The sequence below is a fragment of the Bubalus kerabau genome, chromosome 23 (assembly GCF_029407905.1).
Source record: "Bubalus kerabau isolate K-KA32 ecotype Philippines breed swamp buffalo chromosome 23, PCC_UOA_SB_1v2, whole genome shotgun sequence".
In the NCBI taxonomy this organism is placed as follows: Eukaryota; Metazoa; Chordata; class Mammalia; order Artiodactyla; family Bovidae; genus Bubalus; species Bubalus kerabau.
The window spans coordinates 27,928,170-27,945,505 of NC_073646.1; the positions used below are offsets into that span (position 1 = coordinate 27,928,170).

The 17,336-nt window shown below is 51.7% G+C and overlaps 2 protein-coding genes across 4 annotated transcripts; one reads left to right on the forward strand and one right to left on the reverse strand.

Annotated features, from left to right (window-relative positions):
* Positions 1-1,608: 1,608 nt before the first annotated feature.
* On the forward strand, positions 1,609-5,753 carry CTF1 (cardiotrophin 1). 3 transcript variants are annotated; one of them, XR_008707591.1, is made up of 3 exons: positions 1,609-1,846; positions 2,882-3,000; positions 4,741-4,755. XR_008707591.1 is itself a non-coding variant. In XM_055562128.1 (3 exons), exons 1-3 carry the CDS (start codon positions 1,681-1,683, stop codon positions 5,203-5,205), a joined length of 609 nt encoding a protein of 202 aa, XP_055418103.1. In that variant the 5' UTR covers positions 1,665-1,680; the 3' UTR covers positions 5,206-5,753. The 3 variants fall into 3 exon arrangements, 2 of the variants coding, with proteins under 2 accessions (XP_055418102.1, XP_055418103.1); XM_055562128.1 differs by having other exon boundaries at positions 1,665-1,705; positions 4,741-5,753; XM_055562127.1 differs by having other exon boundaries at positions 1,609-3,000; positions 4,741-5,753.
* A 983-nt stretch (positions 5,754-6,736) lies between these two features.
* LOC129637654 (cardiotrophin-2-like) lies at positions 6,737-10,005 on the reverse strand. The gene is made up of 2 exons (XM_055561877.1): positions 9,808-10,005; positions 6,737-7,195 (listed from the first exon to the last, which is right to left on the reverse strand). The coding sequence occupies exons 1-2, from the start codon at positions 10,003-10,005 to the stop codon at positions 6,737-6,739; spliced, it is 657 nt and encodes a 218-aa protein (XP_055417852.1).
* Positions 10,006-17,336: the final 7,331 nt, after the last annotated feature.

Here is a 17,336-nt window from a genome sequence, read left to right on the forward strand (position 1 = left end):
TGGAGGACCAAGCAAGAAGGCTGAGGTCCTGCTACCCCCAACAACGGAGACAAGTCTCATGAAAGGAGTAGGATACAGAAGTACATCATTGTATGATTTCATTTACATGAAGTTCAGAACCGACAACATCAATAAATGGTGTGAGAAATCAGGCGGGCGGTCACCCATGGGACTGGGAGGGGCTAAGAGGAGGGTTCTGGGAACGGGTCATGCTCTGTTTCTGAATCTGGTGCTGATTCCCAGGGCATGTTTACTCTTGGAAAATTCGTTGAGCTGTACGCTTATGATGGTGTGCACTTTTCCCTACTTGAATGAAAAATTTCTTAAAACGGAGTGTGTCTTGGTTAATTTTGTTTGAAGCTGTGTTTATTAGCAGACATGCTAAATTTGTGTGGCTATGTGTGTGTATTTCAAGGGTGTGGCTACTGTGTCTGTGTGTTTTCCAGTGACTATGTTCAAAGGGATTAAGGTATAGGAAGGTGGTTATGTCAACATTTCTGGAGCCAAACTGTTGCGGTAAAATTCTACCTCTGCTTGTCCAGTGACCTTGGACAAGTCACATCTCTATTTCCTCAACTACAACATGGGAATGAGTTAATATGTGTATAACTCTTAGAACAATGGCTTGCACACAGTAAATACCCAATAACAGTCTCTGTTAATAAGAATGATGGCCTCACCTGCTGTGCCCTCTGCCAGTTCATCCCTTTCTTCCTTTATTCTGGCAATTGTCTCATGGCAATATACTCCCACACTCACAGGTCTCCTTCCCAATTTCTTCATTCACAAACCCTACATGCTGTTGTGTATGGTCACCCCATCAGACTGTGATCTCCTTAGGGACCCAGAGACCAAGAATGGATCATCATTTCTGGGTGCCAGAGCCCCGGACGGAATGGGTTCTTGGGAACCATGTGTGGGGATAAGTAAATGCATAAAGACCCTACAGCATTTTTCTGCATCAGGTTAGTGGGTTGACCTTTGGGTATGACTCCCTGTACCTGTCTTTTTAAGCTTGTTTCTGTTTGAGAACCCTTCAGCAGATGCGGGTGTGTCAGAAGTTCTCTTACTGGGTCTGGTCAGGTGCAATGAGTGGTCCCCTAGTAGGTGTGACTGTGAAAGCAAGGGCAGAAGGCATCTGAAACAGGCCAGGAGTGCATGTACTGGCAGGTGTGGTCTAAGCCTGAGGGCCCCCACCTTGGCCTCTCAAGCACCCGGCTCTCCCCTCCCCCAGACAAGAGGAAGGGCCAGCACATTCCTGTCCTGCCAGCTGCGCCCTCTCCTACCCTCTCCCTCCCCTCCCCCATCCAACAAGCTTTCTCCGAAAAGCAGCCCGGTCCGCAGATCGGAGCCTGAGACTTCTCCTCCCATCGGACCTCAGGGCTGCCTCCAAGGCCCGGGCACCCCAAGCCTGAGGTCCCTATCCACCCTTCAGACAACCTGCTGCCCTCCTCAGGTCCCCTTAGCGACTAGGCCGAGTGAGCAGAGAGGTGAGCTAAGGGCCAAGGAATCCGGCCTGGGAAAGCGGGGGTGGGGTAGGGGGAGGTGTGGGGGGGGGGGTAGATTGTTGGGGTCTGAGCCCTGATTGGCTACGCCCGGGCCACGCCCCTACCCTTTTCCCCCCTTCTTCCCCCCTCGTAAGGGGGGCGTGGAGGGAACCAGGATCAGCCAGGGGCCAGCATGAGCCGGAGGGAGGGAAGTCTGGGTAAGGGGCTGAAGGGTCGGATGCCGAGCGCCCGCGGGGACCAGGGGTCAGAAGGGCTGGAAGCTGGGGTCCGGGTCACCGCCACCCCTAAGTCGGGGAAGGGAGCGGCCTGAGCGGGGGAGAACAGGGCAGCGGTGTCAGGTAACGAGCGGGTGAGTTGTGGGTGAGCTGTGGGAAGGGACAAGGGCCAGAGTTTAGAGGAGGCTTGGGGCTGTGCCTTCAGAGACTTGGGCTCAGGAGATAGATCACCGGTTCGAGTACACCCTGGGGGAGGACTGGGGTCGTGGCTGGACCAGGACGCCGGGATCCTGAGTATCGGAAAAGAATCAGAACTGGGAGCCAGAGAGAGGGGTAAAGTTAGGGGAAGAAGTCTTTAGGCCACAGGGGTCGGTGAGTGACAACAAGAGACGAAAGTTGAGGCTGTTAAGGATAGGGACCCGCGGGGCAAACTCTGGCGGGGGGCGGGGCGGAAGTTGCCGGGCCAGGACTACATTCCCCAGTATGCCCTGGGCATGCGCGCTAGGCATCTTGGGAAATGTAGTCTTCCTCCCGGAGCGCCAACCTCTAACTTAGGATGGTTAAGGCGGGTTATTGATTCACTGATGGGGCACAGTGCCCCGCCCACGGTCTTGCACTGTAGGGCCGTCTGGGAAGGAATGGGATGTCAGTCTCCTAATCTGTAAAATGAGCTTAAAGGCTCGTTTCAAGTTGAAGTTCTGTGCTTTGATGATGCTGAATTCCACCAACAATCACTGAGGTACAGAGACATGTGAGCCCTGTCCTCCAAGGGCTCCCAGGCTGAGGCAGATTCTCCTAGATAAAGGAACCAGTAAAAGAACCACCTTGGAAGTATGAACTAATGGCCCTTAGTAGAAAGAAGAAGTTAATTTAAAGCAGTGTATATGGAGGCTACACTGACGAAGCTGTATGTGAATTTGGCTTTAATAGGATTTCAACAATGGTTTGGGGACAGGGAATGCATTTCAGGTGGAACAACCGTTTGGCAAATGTCTGGTGCCCTATTCTCCCTCAGTTGGAATGGGACAGAGCCTGCCTGGCTTAAAAATTGGAAAATTCAGAGTGGAGCCTCTGGGTTCAGGAAGAGCGAGCCTGGAAGAAGAGGTCAAGAAGCAAGGGGTTGGGGTGCTCTCATTCCTCCCCTGCTTTTCCCACCAGAGGACCCCCAGGCTGACTCCTCAGCCTCACCCCTTCCCCACTTGGAGGCCAAGATCCAACAGACACACAGCCTTGCCCGCCTCCTCACCAAATATGCTGAGCAGCTTCTCCAGGAATATGTGAGTGGGATTGGGGGGTGCGAGTATCAGGGGCCTGGGAAATGGGGAAGTATAGATTAAGGGGTCCTTAACCATTCATTTTCTCAACCTCTCTTCACAACTGCAGAAATTGGGGCTCCCAAGAGGGGTCAGTAACTGGCCATTGGTCATCACCCAGCAAATTGGAGGAGGACTTTCTCTGTGCCTCAAATGCCCCTCCATAGAGGGTCCCTCCTTGGTGCTTTAAGACAGAGGCAACCTGAGACAGTGAAGGGAAGTTTCGCCTGGGAGTCAGAAACCTAGGTTCTAGGCTCTGTGTGATCTTGTCATATCACCTCTGTAAGCCTGGATCTCCCCAGGTGTCAAAGGAGGCAGTTGAATAAGAGGAACTATGAACTCTTCTATCTGTGTTATGCAGACGGCCCATTTCAATCTAGAGCAGGGAAATGCCATCCCAAGAGGGCACTTTTACAGAGGAGGGGGGTTTGTCAACATCTTTGGTTGACATTACTCTGGTGTAGTGGAGGGACAGAGAAGGCAATGGCACCCCACTCCAGTACTCTTGCCTGGAAAATCCCATGGATGGAGGAGCCTGGTAGGCTGCAGTCCATGGGGTCGCGAAGAGTCAGACACGACTGAGCGACTTCACTTTCACTTTTCACTTTCCTGCATTGGAGAAGGAAATGGCAACCCACTCCAGTGTTCTTGCCTGGAGAACCCCAGGGACGGGGGAGCCTGGTGCTGCCGTCTATGGGGTCACACAGAGTCGGACACGACTGAAGTGACTTAGCAGCAGCAGCAGTGGAGGGAGCCTGTAGTTTTGAATCAGATAGACTACAAGCCTTCCAACTGGTGACCTTAGGCAGTGATGATAACATTAGAAATAATAACTTAATAATTATGACAGCAATAGTAGGCTAATAAAACTAGGTTTGTAGTCCTACCAACCTTGGTTCAGCTTCCAGCTTCTGCCCCTTCCTAGATCTATGACCTGGGACAGGTCAGCCTGAGTATCCTCATTTATGAAATCATCACCATTGTCAATACATCCATTATTGGGAAGATTAGGAATAGTGTGTTTAAAGCAGGAGACACAGTGCCTGAACCAGAAGCAACATGTTAGCAAAGGATAAATGGTATTGTTATAGCATCTTTACAAATTACAGATCACCTTTATCTTTTCATTTGTTCATTCTCATGATAGTTACTCATGGAGTCCCTGGCTGTGTGTTAAGCAGGTGGAGAGGTGGGGGAACATGGGGAAGGGAGTCGAACGGCCTCAGCCCCTGCACTATCTTCTGTGATTCTCAAGAGGTCCCTGGTAGGAAGGAAGGACAGAGAACTGTCCCTCGTCTTATAGAAGAGACCATTGAGGCTCAGAGAAGGAAAGGGTTTTGCACCCGACTGCACAGCTAGTGAGTGGTGGTGAACAGGATTTGAACCTGGGTCTGTAAGATAGCATTAATAAAAGAGGTAGCATTTTTTTGTGCCCTTCCAATGGGTCAGGACCTGCGTTAAGCCTCTTAGCGCGCATACAACTACCTTAAGAAGTGGATACGTTTAAATCTCTATGGAGTAGATGAGAAAACAGAGGCCCCTGTGTAAAGTCCACGGTGGTTTTTGTTGTTTTGTATTCTCTCAAACACAGCCGTCCTGTTGGCAGTGTGCCACTTGTGAGACTGGGGACACTGAGGCCCCAGGAGAGCGGTGGAGGGCTGAGTTCCCAGCCGAGGGGCCGCCCTGACTGCCTCGTCTTCGCAGGTGCAGCACCAGGGAGACCCCTTCGGGCTGCCCGGCTTCTCGCCCCCGCGGCTGCCGGTGGCCGATCTGAGCGACCCGGCCCCGGGCCACGCTGGCCTGCCAGTGCCCGAGCGCCTGCGGCTGGACGCCGCGGCGCTGGCCGCGCTTCCGCCGCTGCTGGACGTCGTGCGCCGCCTCCAGGGCGAGCTGAACCCGCGCGCGCTGCGCCTGCTGCGGCGTTTGGAGGACGCGGCGCGCCAGGTCCGGGCTCTGGGCGCCGCGGTGGAGGCCGTGCTGGCCGCGCTGGGGGCCGAGAACCGCGGGCCCCGGCCCGAACCCGCGGCCGCCGCAGTCGCCGCCTCCACTGCCTCCGCGGGCGTCTTCCCGGCCAAGGTGCTGGGGTTCCGTGTGTGCGGCCTCTACCTCGAATGGGTGAGCCGCACTGAGGCCGACCTGGGCCAGCTGGGGCCCGGGGGCCCGGCCTGAGCGCCGGGCGCGCGGCCCAGCTCGCGGCGCCCTCCCTGGTCGTCTCCATCTCTCCCCATCTTGTCAGCGTCTTTCTGTCCTCAGACCGTTTCCGTCTCTCTGTTTCCTTTGGACGCTTCTCCGTCTCGTTTTCTCTCTGGGTCCTTCTTGTCTCCCTCTACGACCTCCCGTATATGTCATGTCCTTGCTTCCCCCGAGTTTCTCCACCGCTTGCGTCTGCCTCTCTGAGCATCTCTTTGTCTTCCCGTCTCCTGTTTCCTCTTGGCCCGCTGTAGCCTGTGCATATCTCCACCTCATCTCAAGGAAGGGCCACCTGTCACTCTGTTTGCCTCTGTCCTTCTCTCTGTCGTGTCCTGGCCAGGAACATGCCTGTTGGCTCTGTGGTGGAAGGGCTACTCCAGACAAATTTCAGCCACCTTCGCCCAGGGTCACTCCACCTGCTGCTCTCCCCGTCCCCCATCCCACCCCTTGTGGCCCTGCCCCCTCTCCCTTTGATGCCCTCCACCCCTTCCCCTCCCTGTGCCCTAATCCACACCTTCCCTTCTTCTCAAGTCAGGTTTATGGAGACAAAAAAAAAAAAAAAAAAACCTCACCCCTTTGAAGAGTTTTATTTACGAGAATAAATTAGTTTTTTGTAAATAAAATGTTTAAAAATAAAAAGAACATTGAATTTCCCAGTATATACAGTCATTGAAAATGGGGAGACACATTTAAGGAGAATAAGATCCTTGGGGTATGGCCTGGTCCCCCCAGCCATCCGCAAAAGCCACACTATAAATAGGAGCTTCAGGAGAGCCCCAGGCCAGGGATGCCATCTGTCATCCCGAAGTGGATGTGTCCTGAGCAAGAAACAGATGTGACTCGGGTCCTTAGCTTTTCAAGAGTCAGACATCCATTGAATAGGAAGGGAAGCACCTTAAGATGAGAAGCTGGGGCAGTGGCCACCGTCAAGAGAGGTAGTCTAGAAGAGGCAATGAACTCCAGAAAAAAGGGAGGACTCGTTGCTCAGAAAGTCCGTATCTTCATACAGGAAGTGAGGTAGATAGAAACAAGAAGGCAGTCCCTGGACCTCCTCTAAATGACAGGAAGGGGACCAACTGTACTCCCCCTGTAGAGTGGGAAGTGAAAGTGAAAAGTGGTAGTCACTCAGTCACGTCCGACTCTTTGTGACCGCATGGACTGTAAGTGAAGCCTCTTCAAAGAGGTATTTCTTTCCACCCAGAAAGTGAGCAACCAGTACCACTGGAATGGGAATTCATGAGATGCTGTCCCTGGAGTCCCACCCAGATCTGGAAGGGAGGCCACAGGACCTGGGCAGGGAGGCCCAGGCATAAGGACTAGAGGCCTGGTCCCCAGGAAATATTCCCAGATACGTGGTACACAAGCCCTGCTAGACAACATGTGTCTCCTTTCTAGCCAAGAAGCAAGGCAGAAAAGAATCCCTGGTGAGAAAAAACAAAAAACAAAAAACAGGAAAGAATCAGCTGTGAAAGGGAAAGGGTTGCAGCCCGAACAGGAAGTTCCACCTTCTCTATTGAGAGTATTTGGCCTTGAGCTCACCCAAGAAAGTCACAGCTCGGTCTGTCCAAAAGCTGTAGTCCCGGATTATTACATACCCTCGACACTTCTTCTGGAAGGCTGTGTCCCCTAAGGGGACAGTACCGAGGGGGGTGTTTGGTGGTGGGGTGGGCAGGCCCAGGGCAGTCATGATGCCAGCCAAGTTGCCCGCTAGGCCTTTGGCCTTGAGTCTTGCTTCCCAAAGCTGGTTCTCCACCATGGAATTGTCAGGGCTCAGGTCACTCTGGTCAGCGATCGCAAGCAACAGGTGCTGGCTGAAGGACCAGAAGGCCTCCTGGGTGAGGCTCAGACGTACTCCATCTTCTAGGCCATGCCAGATCTTGAAGGCCATGTTGGTTGGAGGCAGGGTTCTGAGTGAGAGTTCGGGGATTGAGAAGTCAGGATCACTAAAGGGACTGCCTTGGTGCTGGAGCTGCACGAGAGACAGAGACAGATGAGAGTGAGGGGACCCAAACGCTGCCCTAGGGTGCCCCTGAATTCACATCTGCCTTCCATGAGACTGGTCTCTTCCTAGGGGGAGTCGCCATTCCCTGCCTCAGGGGGTTGATGAAATGTTCTAGCACAAGAGCCCCAGTTCTCTTAGGCTTCAGCTCAGCCTCCTCCACATACAACTTGTGCAACTTTGAATCACAGCTTCAGTAATTCCCACATGGCGCTGTAACGGTGAAGATGATAAGATGTAATAGACATAAAGCACTTAGCACTTGGCATATGACTAGGGCGTTAATATCATTCACTAGTGACATCTTTGTATTAATATCATGAACACTATGATGATGTTACTTATTACCGTATTTGCAAGCTAAATATATTATTGACAATGTGGTTAAAGCTGTATTTCCTTTTTATTCACATTCTTCAGGGGTTAATATTTGTTCACTTGTAAATAATCATTAATATGCAATTATTAATATTGAATTGAACTATAATATTATTGAGTTAATGCCTTCTCCATTAAATTTCTCACCTCCACAAACCTAGACCCACAGAATTTTAGTGCACACTGATAAATTCTGTAATTGAAAGATCACCAAGTCCTACATGCCCATTTTACAAATGAGGAAACTCAGGGTCCTCAAAGCTACCCAGAGGATTCTGACAGATATGAGACTAGAAATTAGAGGCAGGGACTTCCCTGGTGGTTCAGTGGTTAAGAATCTGCCTGCCAAAGCAGGGGACGTGGGTTCGATCCCTGTACCAGAAAGATCCCCCATGCCGTGGGGCACCTAAGCCTGGGGACCACAACTCTTGAGCCTTCACTCCAAGAGCCCATGCTTCGGCCAATAGAAGCCACCGCAATGAGAAGCCCAAGTGCCGCAAAGCAGAGGAGCCCCCGCTCGCGACAATTACAGAAAGCCTGTGACAGCCACAAGGACCCAGCACGGCCCCAGAGAAAGAAACTAGGTTTTACAGAAGAAAACAAGAAACTAGGTTCGGTAACTTCAGGTGGACCTAGAAAATAGTACAGTGGAAGAGTCACAAATTCCAGGGCCTGCAGGGGCCAGGTGGATCCCGTCACCTGGAGAAGAAGCAGATGGGGTGCGGCTGCGGCACAGTGACTGGAGGCCAACAGGACCCCTGTGCCTGTTTTTGACAGCTTTTCAGGTTCAAAATTTGAACAAGCATCACACGGCCTAAACAAAACATCTGTGGATCAGACCCAGCCAGCAGGCTGCTGCTTTGAACTTCCAGACAGTTTTGTGACCTCAGGTAAATTATTTCCCCTTTAGAGCTCAGTTTCCTGGCCTTTCCCTCATGGTCCACTGGTTAAGACTCTGCCCTGCAATGCAGGGGATGCGGGTTCAATCCCTGGTTGAAGAGCTAAGATCTCACATGCCTCCCAGGCAAAAAACCCAAAGGATAAAACAGAAGCAGTATGGTAACAAACTCAGCAAGGACTTTAAAAATGGCCCACATCAAAAAATCAGAAAGAGGCCTTCCCTGGTGGCTCAGTGGATAAGAATCCTCCTCCCAATGCAGGAGACTCGGGCTCCTGATCCAGGAAGATGCCACAGGTCCTAGATCAACTAAGCCCGTGCACCACAACTACTAAGCCTGTGCCAAGGAGTGGCAACTACTGAGCCCACATGCCCCAAGTACTGAAGCCTTGCGAGCCCTAGAGCCTGTGCTCGGCAACAAGGGAAGCCACCGCAATGAGAAGCCTGCACACCACAACCAGAGAGGAGCCTCCACCCAGGAAAACTAGAGCAGCGCTCAGTGCTGAGTCATTTCAGTCGTGTACGACTCTCTGTGACCCCACGGACCATGGCCCGCCAGGCTCCTCTGTCCATGGGATTCTCCAGGCAAGAATACTGGAGTGGGTTGCCATTTCCTTCTCCAGTGATGAAGTGTGAAGTGAGTGAACTCGCTCAGTCATGTCTAACTCTTTGCGACCCCATGGACTGTAGCCTAACAGGCTCCTCTGTCCATGGGATTTTCCAGGCAAGAGCACTGGAATAGGTTGCCATTTCCTTCTCTAAAACTAGAGGTGAGCCGAAACTAAATAACAAAAATCCAGCACAGCAAAAATAAATACAATAATAAAAAGATAAAAAAGTTTTTAAAATTATAAAAAGGCCCCCTCAGTTCTCTCATCTGTAAAAATGGGTCATAATTCTGCTCTTAGACCTATCTGAGGAGCCAGAAAGATAATGAGGCCAAATCTCCCAGCATGGCATAGGCTCAGAAAAGGAAGGGCAGAGGTGGTCTTGGACAGACTCATGAGCCTGTAAAACACTTCCCCTAGGGGCTTCTGACACTCCTGAGAGGTCAGCCAAGGCACGACCACCATCCCATTTGGCAGATGAGGAATCTAAGACCGAGAGTGAAGGAATGACCTGCCCAAGGCCACCCAGCCATGAGTGACATCATTCCTGTGGGCCTGTCTCTAACTGACACAGCCCCTGTACCCCAGGACCCATGGAGGAACCTCCTTCCAGCCTTGTTCTGCCTCCCTTCCCCAAGGCTGGGCCAGGAGGGTGACAGCCGCCTCCCCTCACCCCCTACTCATGCCCTGTCACTCACATAAGTCTGCAGCAGGGTGGAAGTGTGCATCTGCATGTTGAGCGCCAGGTTATAGGCTTGATTGACAGATTCAGCTGTGGACATGGGAGCTCCCGAACTGAGACGGGGCAGCAGCAGGGCCAGAAGGCAGAAGGGGGCTGGCAGGAAGAAATCAGAGGTCAGCACCGAGTCCCTGACCTCCCCTGCTGATTCACTCATTCATCATAACAGCCCCTCATATGGATACAGCCCTTGTGGCTTACAGCGGTCTTGTGTGTGCCACTCAGGGCAGAATCACCCTGCAGGCAGTTTATTTCTAGCCCAGAATATTCCCCTGGGACTTCTCTGATGGTCCAGTGACTAAAGACTGTGAGCTCCCAAGCAGGAGGCCCCGGGTTCAATCCCTGGTCAGGGAACTAATCCCACAGGCCACAACTGAGAATTTGCATGCCGCCACAACTAAGAACCAGCACAGCCAAAGAAGACAAATGTTTATTTTTTTCTTTCTAAATGCAATTTTATATAAATAACTATTAAAAAGAAAGAAAAAATTCCCCTGACCTCCAGACCCAAGTATTCAACTTCCCGCTTGACATTTTCCCTTGAAGGTTAATGAGCATCTGAAGCCAAAATATCTACTGCTCAGCTCTAGCTGCCCTGTTCCCCTCGTTCCCTGGTCCTCCCCATCTCAGAAAAGTGCATGTCCATTCTTCCACGTGCTCATGTCAAAGTCACGGGGTCCTCTTGGATTCCTCATTCTCTCCTTCTCCCTATGTTCAACCCACACTAAATCCTGTGGCTGTGTCCTTAAAAGGTGGCCACAAGGTCTGTGGGGTTTTGTGTTTGTTTCTGGTCACACCATGAAGCTTGCAGGATCTCAGTTCCCTGACCAGGGATTGAACCTGGGCAGTGAAAGCCCAGAATCCTAAGCACCAGACCACCAGGGAACTCCTTGTGTCTGTTTCTGCATCTGAGCACTCGTGACAAGTGTACCTAGACTCTGAAAGCTCACTGGGCTGTATACTGAGGACTTGTGCTCATCGCCCTGTACTTATCTGATATTTTCAATACAAAGTTTAAAAATGTGAATTTCCCTGCTGGGTCAGCGATAAAGAATATACCTGCCAACGCAGGAGACACATATTTGATCCCTGGTCTGGGAAGATCCCACACACCATGGAGCAACCGTTAAGCCCTTCACAACTACTGAGCCTGTGCCCTAGAGTCCAGGAGCAACAAATACTGAAGCGTGTGTGTCTAGAGCCTGCAACAGGAGAAACCACTGCAATGAGAAGTCCACGCACCTCAGCTCAAGAGTATCCCCCACTCACTGCAACTAGAGAAAGCTTGAGCACAGCAATGAAGACCCAGTACAGCCATAAAGAAGTAAAAGATGAATCTAGAAGCTATGTCTCTCCCCTCTGCTGTCTCTGTCTCCACCCTTGTCTCCCTGTGCCACCTGGAAGCTCTTCAAGTCCAGCTAGATCCCTCCTTTGTCCAAACCTTCCCATGGCTCCCACCTAACACAGTGACTATGAAAGTCCTCACTGTGGGCTACAAGGCCTGGCCCCTCTTTTCTGCAGCATCCCCTACTCAGACTTTGCCCTTACTGGGTTTGGACTACCTTCCAAATCCACCCAGGGCTACTCCTTCTGATTCTTCAGGGCTCAACTCAAAAGCCCCTCTGGGGACGTCCCTGGGGGACCAAGGCCTAAGACTCTGCACTGCCAATTCAGGGCGCTCAGTTTCAATCCCTGGTCAGGGAACTGGATCCCACCTGCCCCGACTAAGGCCTGGTGTAGCCAAATTAAAAAGAAAAAAAGAAAAAAGCAAAGAAAGCTTAAAGTCACCAGCAGTGATGGAAATGAGAGGCAGACCACGATGGCTTCCTTAGCTTTCCTGTCTACATTCCTGAACTCCCAGAAGTTCAGAACTTAAGGGAAGGCCTGAGGTGAAGCCCTGTTCATTCATTCAGCCAACAAACTTGGATCACTGTATTCAAATTCTGTCACATCTGTATGGGTGCTCAGTTGTGTCCGACTCTTTGCGACCCCATGGACTGTAGCCCGCCAGGCTCCTCTGTCCATGGAAGTTTCCAGGCAAGAATATTGGAGTGGGTTGCCATTTCCTTCTCCAGGGGTTCTTCCCGACCCAGGGATCGAATCCATGTCTCATGTCTTCTACTTTGGCAGGCAGATTCTTTAGCACTAGCACTACCTGGGAAGTCACACTGGCATGATAATTTACTTATGATCACATGGACTGTCTGTCTGCAGAAAGAAATCCCATTTTTCGTCTGTTTGTTTACTGCCGTGTCCCCAGTGCTTGGGTTTCCCTGACAGCTCAGTGGTAAAGAATCCGCCTGCCAATGCAGGAAACATGGGTCTGATCCCTGAATGGGGAAGTTCACCTAGAGAAGGAAATGGCAGCCCACTCCAGTATTCTTGTCTGGGAATACCATAGAGAGAGGGCCCTGGAGGGCTACAGTCCATGGGGTCCCAAAAGAGCTGGACTCGACTTAGCAACTAAACAGCAACAATAACCCCAATACTTAGACTCCCGTGAGTGTGTGCTTAGTCACTTCAGTTGTGTCCAAGTCTTGGCTACCCTGTGGCCTATAGCCCAGCAGGAGCCTCTGTTCTTGAGATTCTCCAGGCAAGAATACTGGAGCGGCTTGCCATGCCCTCCTCCAGGGGATCTTTCCAACTCACAGATCAAACCCAGGTCTTTTAAGTTTCCTGCATTGTAGGCAGGTTCTTTATCACTAGCGCCACCTGGGAAGCCTACCTAGGCTACTACCTAGCACCTAATAGGCAGTCCAAAGTATGTCCTGAATGAATGAATGATGAATGAAGTCTTCAGTGTGTAAGGCTTTGGAGGTTCCCAGCAGATGCAAGAGCAGCCAGTTACCTGAGTCAGATGGACCAGAGAGCTGAGGCTGTACCCCCTCCCTCCTGGTCTCAGGACCCTGGCGCCCTGCCTCCCTCACTCACCCAACAGATGATAACCCATGGTCTCTCCTGGATCCTTCCTCTCTGCGGTCTCTCGGTGGTTCTGCGACACCTGTCCTCTTGCCCCTCAGGTGGCTATATAGTTGGGTCTGAGCCCTAGGGCCACCCATGAGGGAGGGAAAGTCATACCTTGGGGGTTGTGGGGGGAGGTGCAGAAGCCCCTGAGGCAGGGGACAACTAGGGAAGGGGGCATTGAGGTGACACCCTAGTCCCCTACAGCCCCCCAAATCTGACTTTAACTCAGGTTGCTGGGAGAAAGGGAACCAGGCGGGGAGGGGATTATCCCGGAGACAAAGGGGCCGCCCTGCTCCCTGCCGTTCTGCACGTCCTGGGATCCAGTTTCCCTCGAGGAGGTGGCCCCCTGCTCCGCCCCATCGGGACCCAGGCATTGGGCCCTGGCTCTGGAGGAGTTTGGAAAAGGGACAGGGGTGTGGTGTGTAAGCAACATCACCCACACCCTTAGACCCGGGAGCTTGTGATCCCGCACAGGGCCTGTGGGGCTCCCTGTCTCAAGGCCTTTATGTCCTTCATTTCCTTTTTTTTTTTTTTTGAAGAGCTTTTTAAGATTTATTTTTAATATAATTTTATTTATTTATTTTTGTCTATTCTGGATCTTTGTGGCTGCGTGCGCTTTTTGTCTAGTTGCAGCGAGTGGGGCTACTCTTCGTTGCAGGGCACAGGCCTCTCATTTTGGCGGCTTCTCTTGTTCCTCAGAGCACGGGCTCTAGAGTGAGGGCTCAGTAGTTGTGGCACACAGACTTAGTTGCTCTGAGGCGAGTGGGATCTTCCCGGATGAAGAAGTGAACCCATGTCTCCCACGTTGGCAGGTGGATTCTTTACCACTGAGCCACCAGGGAAGCACCCAGCCACCATCCATTTCTTTGATATTGCAGGGAGGAGCCTTCATTCAGCCTCCCTGATCTTCCCTGAAATCCAATGGGCAGCTGTTCATTATCGAAGGGAGGGATTGTAAAACCAGGGAGAAATAAAACCAAGAGCAGCCTTGGGGCAAGGTGCTCATTCCTGAACGTGAGATACATACAACAATATCTTTGAATGATTTTGCAGGTACTGAAACCCTCTCTGGGTGGCACAAGCTGTGGTATGCTGCCCTCAAACATGTGGACCCCAGACCAGCTGGATCTGAAATTTGAATACGTTAATTTCTGCTTGACACCACCAACGCATCAGGAAAATGTTCACGAGCCAATCCCATCATCTTTTACTAGGAAACTTCTCAGTATCTTCCCAAGGTGGGACATGGTTTTGAGAGCATAAGCCTGCTGTATCTCCCTTTGCCTGGCAAAGCAATAAAGCTCTCCTTTTCTACTTCAGCCCCATCTTTGTCCCTGAGGTTTGATCCGGCACAAGTGTCGGGCATCACTGTGTACATGTCTTGCGCTTCCCTGGTGGCTCAGATGGTAAAGAATCTGCCTGCAATGTAGGAGACCCAGGTTCGATCCCTGGGTGGGGAAGATCCCCTGGAGAAGAGAATGGCTACCCACTCCAGTATTCTTGCCTGGAAATTCCAAGGACAGAGGAGCCTGATGGGTGACAGTCCATGGGTTCTCAGAGTCAGACATGACCGAGTGACTAACACTATACTACTGTATGCACAGGCTGGCACGTGGACCCACACCAGGTGTGTGTATTCACTTTCATACGTTTTTACAGTCAAGGAAGTATTGACTCTAGCCATGTGCTTTTCCCTGCTCCAGATAGAGTGGATAGAGCAGGGAACAAGTCAGACACAAATCCCTGCCCTTGTGGAGCTGACACCCTAGTGGACATGCCCACTACTGTGTTACACCACACATCCTGCCAGGGAGCGTCAAACACAGGAGTGCACATGCGTCCCCGCTTATGAACACACAGTCATATCCAGAGCTCCCACCATAAGGCAGGAGCTACATCTGTTCGTTCATTCACCCATGTACACCTTTAGTCAGCAGCTGTCGGAGGAGCCCCTCTTCTGAGTTGGCACTGGGGTGAATAATAAGGGCCACAGAGTCCAGTGGTCCCCCAACAAACAACATGTGAGCTCATAAAAAGAAAAAAATTTTCCTAAAGCTACAAGGGGCTGAGAGGAAGCCAAAACAGGTTGATGTGATTAACTGAGGGTAGAGGAGATTTAGATAAGGAGTCTGAGGCCCAGAGAGGGGCAGCTACTTACCTGGAGTCACACAGCAAGCCAGGACACAGCATAGGCTCCTGCTCCCTCAGTTTGGGACTGACTCTAGGGTGTCCCCAATCTGAACTGTGAGCTGAAGGAGGGAAGAGGTTGAGTGAAGAGATCAGTTCTGACGTGGGACATCCTAAATTGGGTCTCTGAGCCTGGGCCCTGTCAAGGCTGCCAGGGAGGGCCTGTGTTGGGCAGGCTGCAATGTCAGAGGATTAGACTAGGCCCATTGAGTGGGTGCACTGAGGCGTGGGCCAGGCCAGGTAGTGGAGGAGGAGGAGGAAGAAGAAGAGGAGGGCAGGAGGGGAGGAGGGAGCCAGACTCGCGATCTTGTGCTGTTCACAGGTGGGCAGTACCTTGGGCCGAGCCTCACCCCAGAGGGCAGGCTCACCCTGACCCAACCCCACCATCTCCTCCTCCTCTTACGGACTTCACTTTCTCTCTGGACCCTTCAGGGGCCCTTCACAACTGAAGCAATCTACCCCTATCCCAGGCCCCGTTCCATTTTTCCAAGGCATTCATCTTGGCAGATGTCAGAAGCTCTGCCGCCTCATCCTGCCCCGCCTTGTAGCCCACATATCTCCATCTCTGTTTCAGTCTCACCGGAAGCTAATGCCTGGGAAATCCTAGCAATTTAAGACTCAGCAGTTCCTGGGTAGGGAAGATCCCCTGCAGGAGGGCATGGCAACCCGTCCCAGTATTCTTGCCTGGAGAACTCTGTGGACAGTGCAGCTGAGAGTGCTGCAGTCCATGGGGTCGCAAAGTGTCTGACAAGACTGAGCGACTAGCACTCACTTTTCTTTCCCACTTGGGTAAAAATCTTCCCTTTGTCCATCTCGAGCTTAGGCAAGTTACGTAAACCTCTCTGAGCCTGAGTTTGTTTCCTCATCTGAAGACCAGAAAAATTGTCCTGGTGTCTTGGGGTCTCACTGACTTCACCTACCAAGTGCCTCGACCTCTGCTATGAGACCCCCTCCGGAGCCCCTCAAGAGTTGCTGCAGTGGTTCGTAATGCCTCCAGTTCAGCTCAGTCTCTCAGTCGTGTCTGACTCTTTGTGACCCCATGGACTGCAGCACCCCAGGCTTCCCTGTCCATCACCAGCTCCCAGAGCTTGCTCTAATTCATGTCCAATGAGTTGGTGATGCCATCCAACCACCTCATCTTCTATCATCCCCTTCTCCTCCTGCCTTCAATCTTTCCCAGCATCTGGGTCTTTTCCAATAGTCAGTTTTTCCCATCAGTTGGCCAAAGTATTGGAGTTTCTGCTTCAGCGTCAGTCTTTCCAATGAATATTCAACCCTGATATCCTTTAGGTTTGACTGGTTTAGCTCCTTGCCTCCAACCTAATGCCTCCAACCAATGGCAAAAGCCTCAGTGTCCCTTGTCTCAGGCTTGGATCCCAATCCCCACCAGCCACACTAATGCTAATGCCAAGCAGGGCCCTGTGGGATCCAGGGTGCAGAGGGTTTTTTGTCCACCATTCCTTGTAGGTGGGCCTCTGGCCTCCACGACCTTCTCTGAGTTCCAAAGGGCAGAGGAAGTAAGTAAGTGAAAGTCTCTCAGTCATGTCCAGGTCTTTTTGACCCCATGAAGTATACAGTGCCTGGAATTCTCCAGGCCAGAATACTGGAGAGGGTAGCCTTTCCCTTCTCCAGGGAATCTGTACAACCCAGGGATCCAAACCAGATCTCCCACATTGCAGGAGGATTCCTTACCAGCTGAGCCACCAGGAAAGCCCAAGAATACTGGAGTGGATATCCTATCCTTTCTCCAGGGGATCTTCCCGACCCGGGAATTGAAACACGGTCTCCTGCACTGCAGGCGGATTCTTGACCAACTGAGCTATGAGGGAAGCCCAAAGGGCAGAACAGTTGTTAATCAAAGCAGAAGCAGCAGGTGAGGCAGAGGCTTATTAAGATTCGAGACAGACCTTCCAAGACCCTGCACACACCCTGATCTTGTCCCTATCCTGTGGAAACTGCAGGAGAAAAATACAGGACTGTTACCGCATTGATCCTTATCACAGACTCTTGCCTGACTGTGTACCCTTTCCCTACTCACCAGCGAGGGGGTGGGGCACAGTTCTTGAGGCACTAGCCTACTGTGCCTGGCACAGCTATAAAGCCGCGCTTCTTTCTCCTCCATCACTCTGTCTCCATATTTCTGTTTGGCATTGGTGCACAGAGAGCCGAGATTTTGGCAAAGTGTTCCCAAGAGATCTGTTCTGTCTGTCCACCAGGACACTCAGTCAGGACCCTATGTCATCCAGCAGGTTCCATCAGGAGCCCCATTCAGAACAAATAAACAGGAATTCAAGCCAGAGCCTCTGACTCAATGTTAAGCACTATTCGAGCAAATCT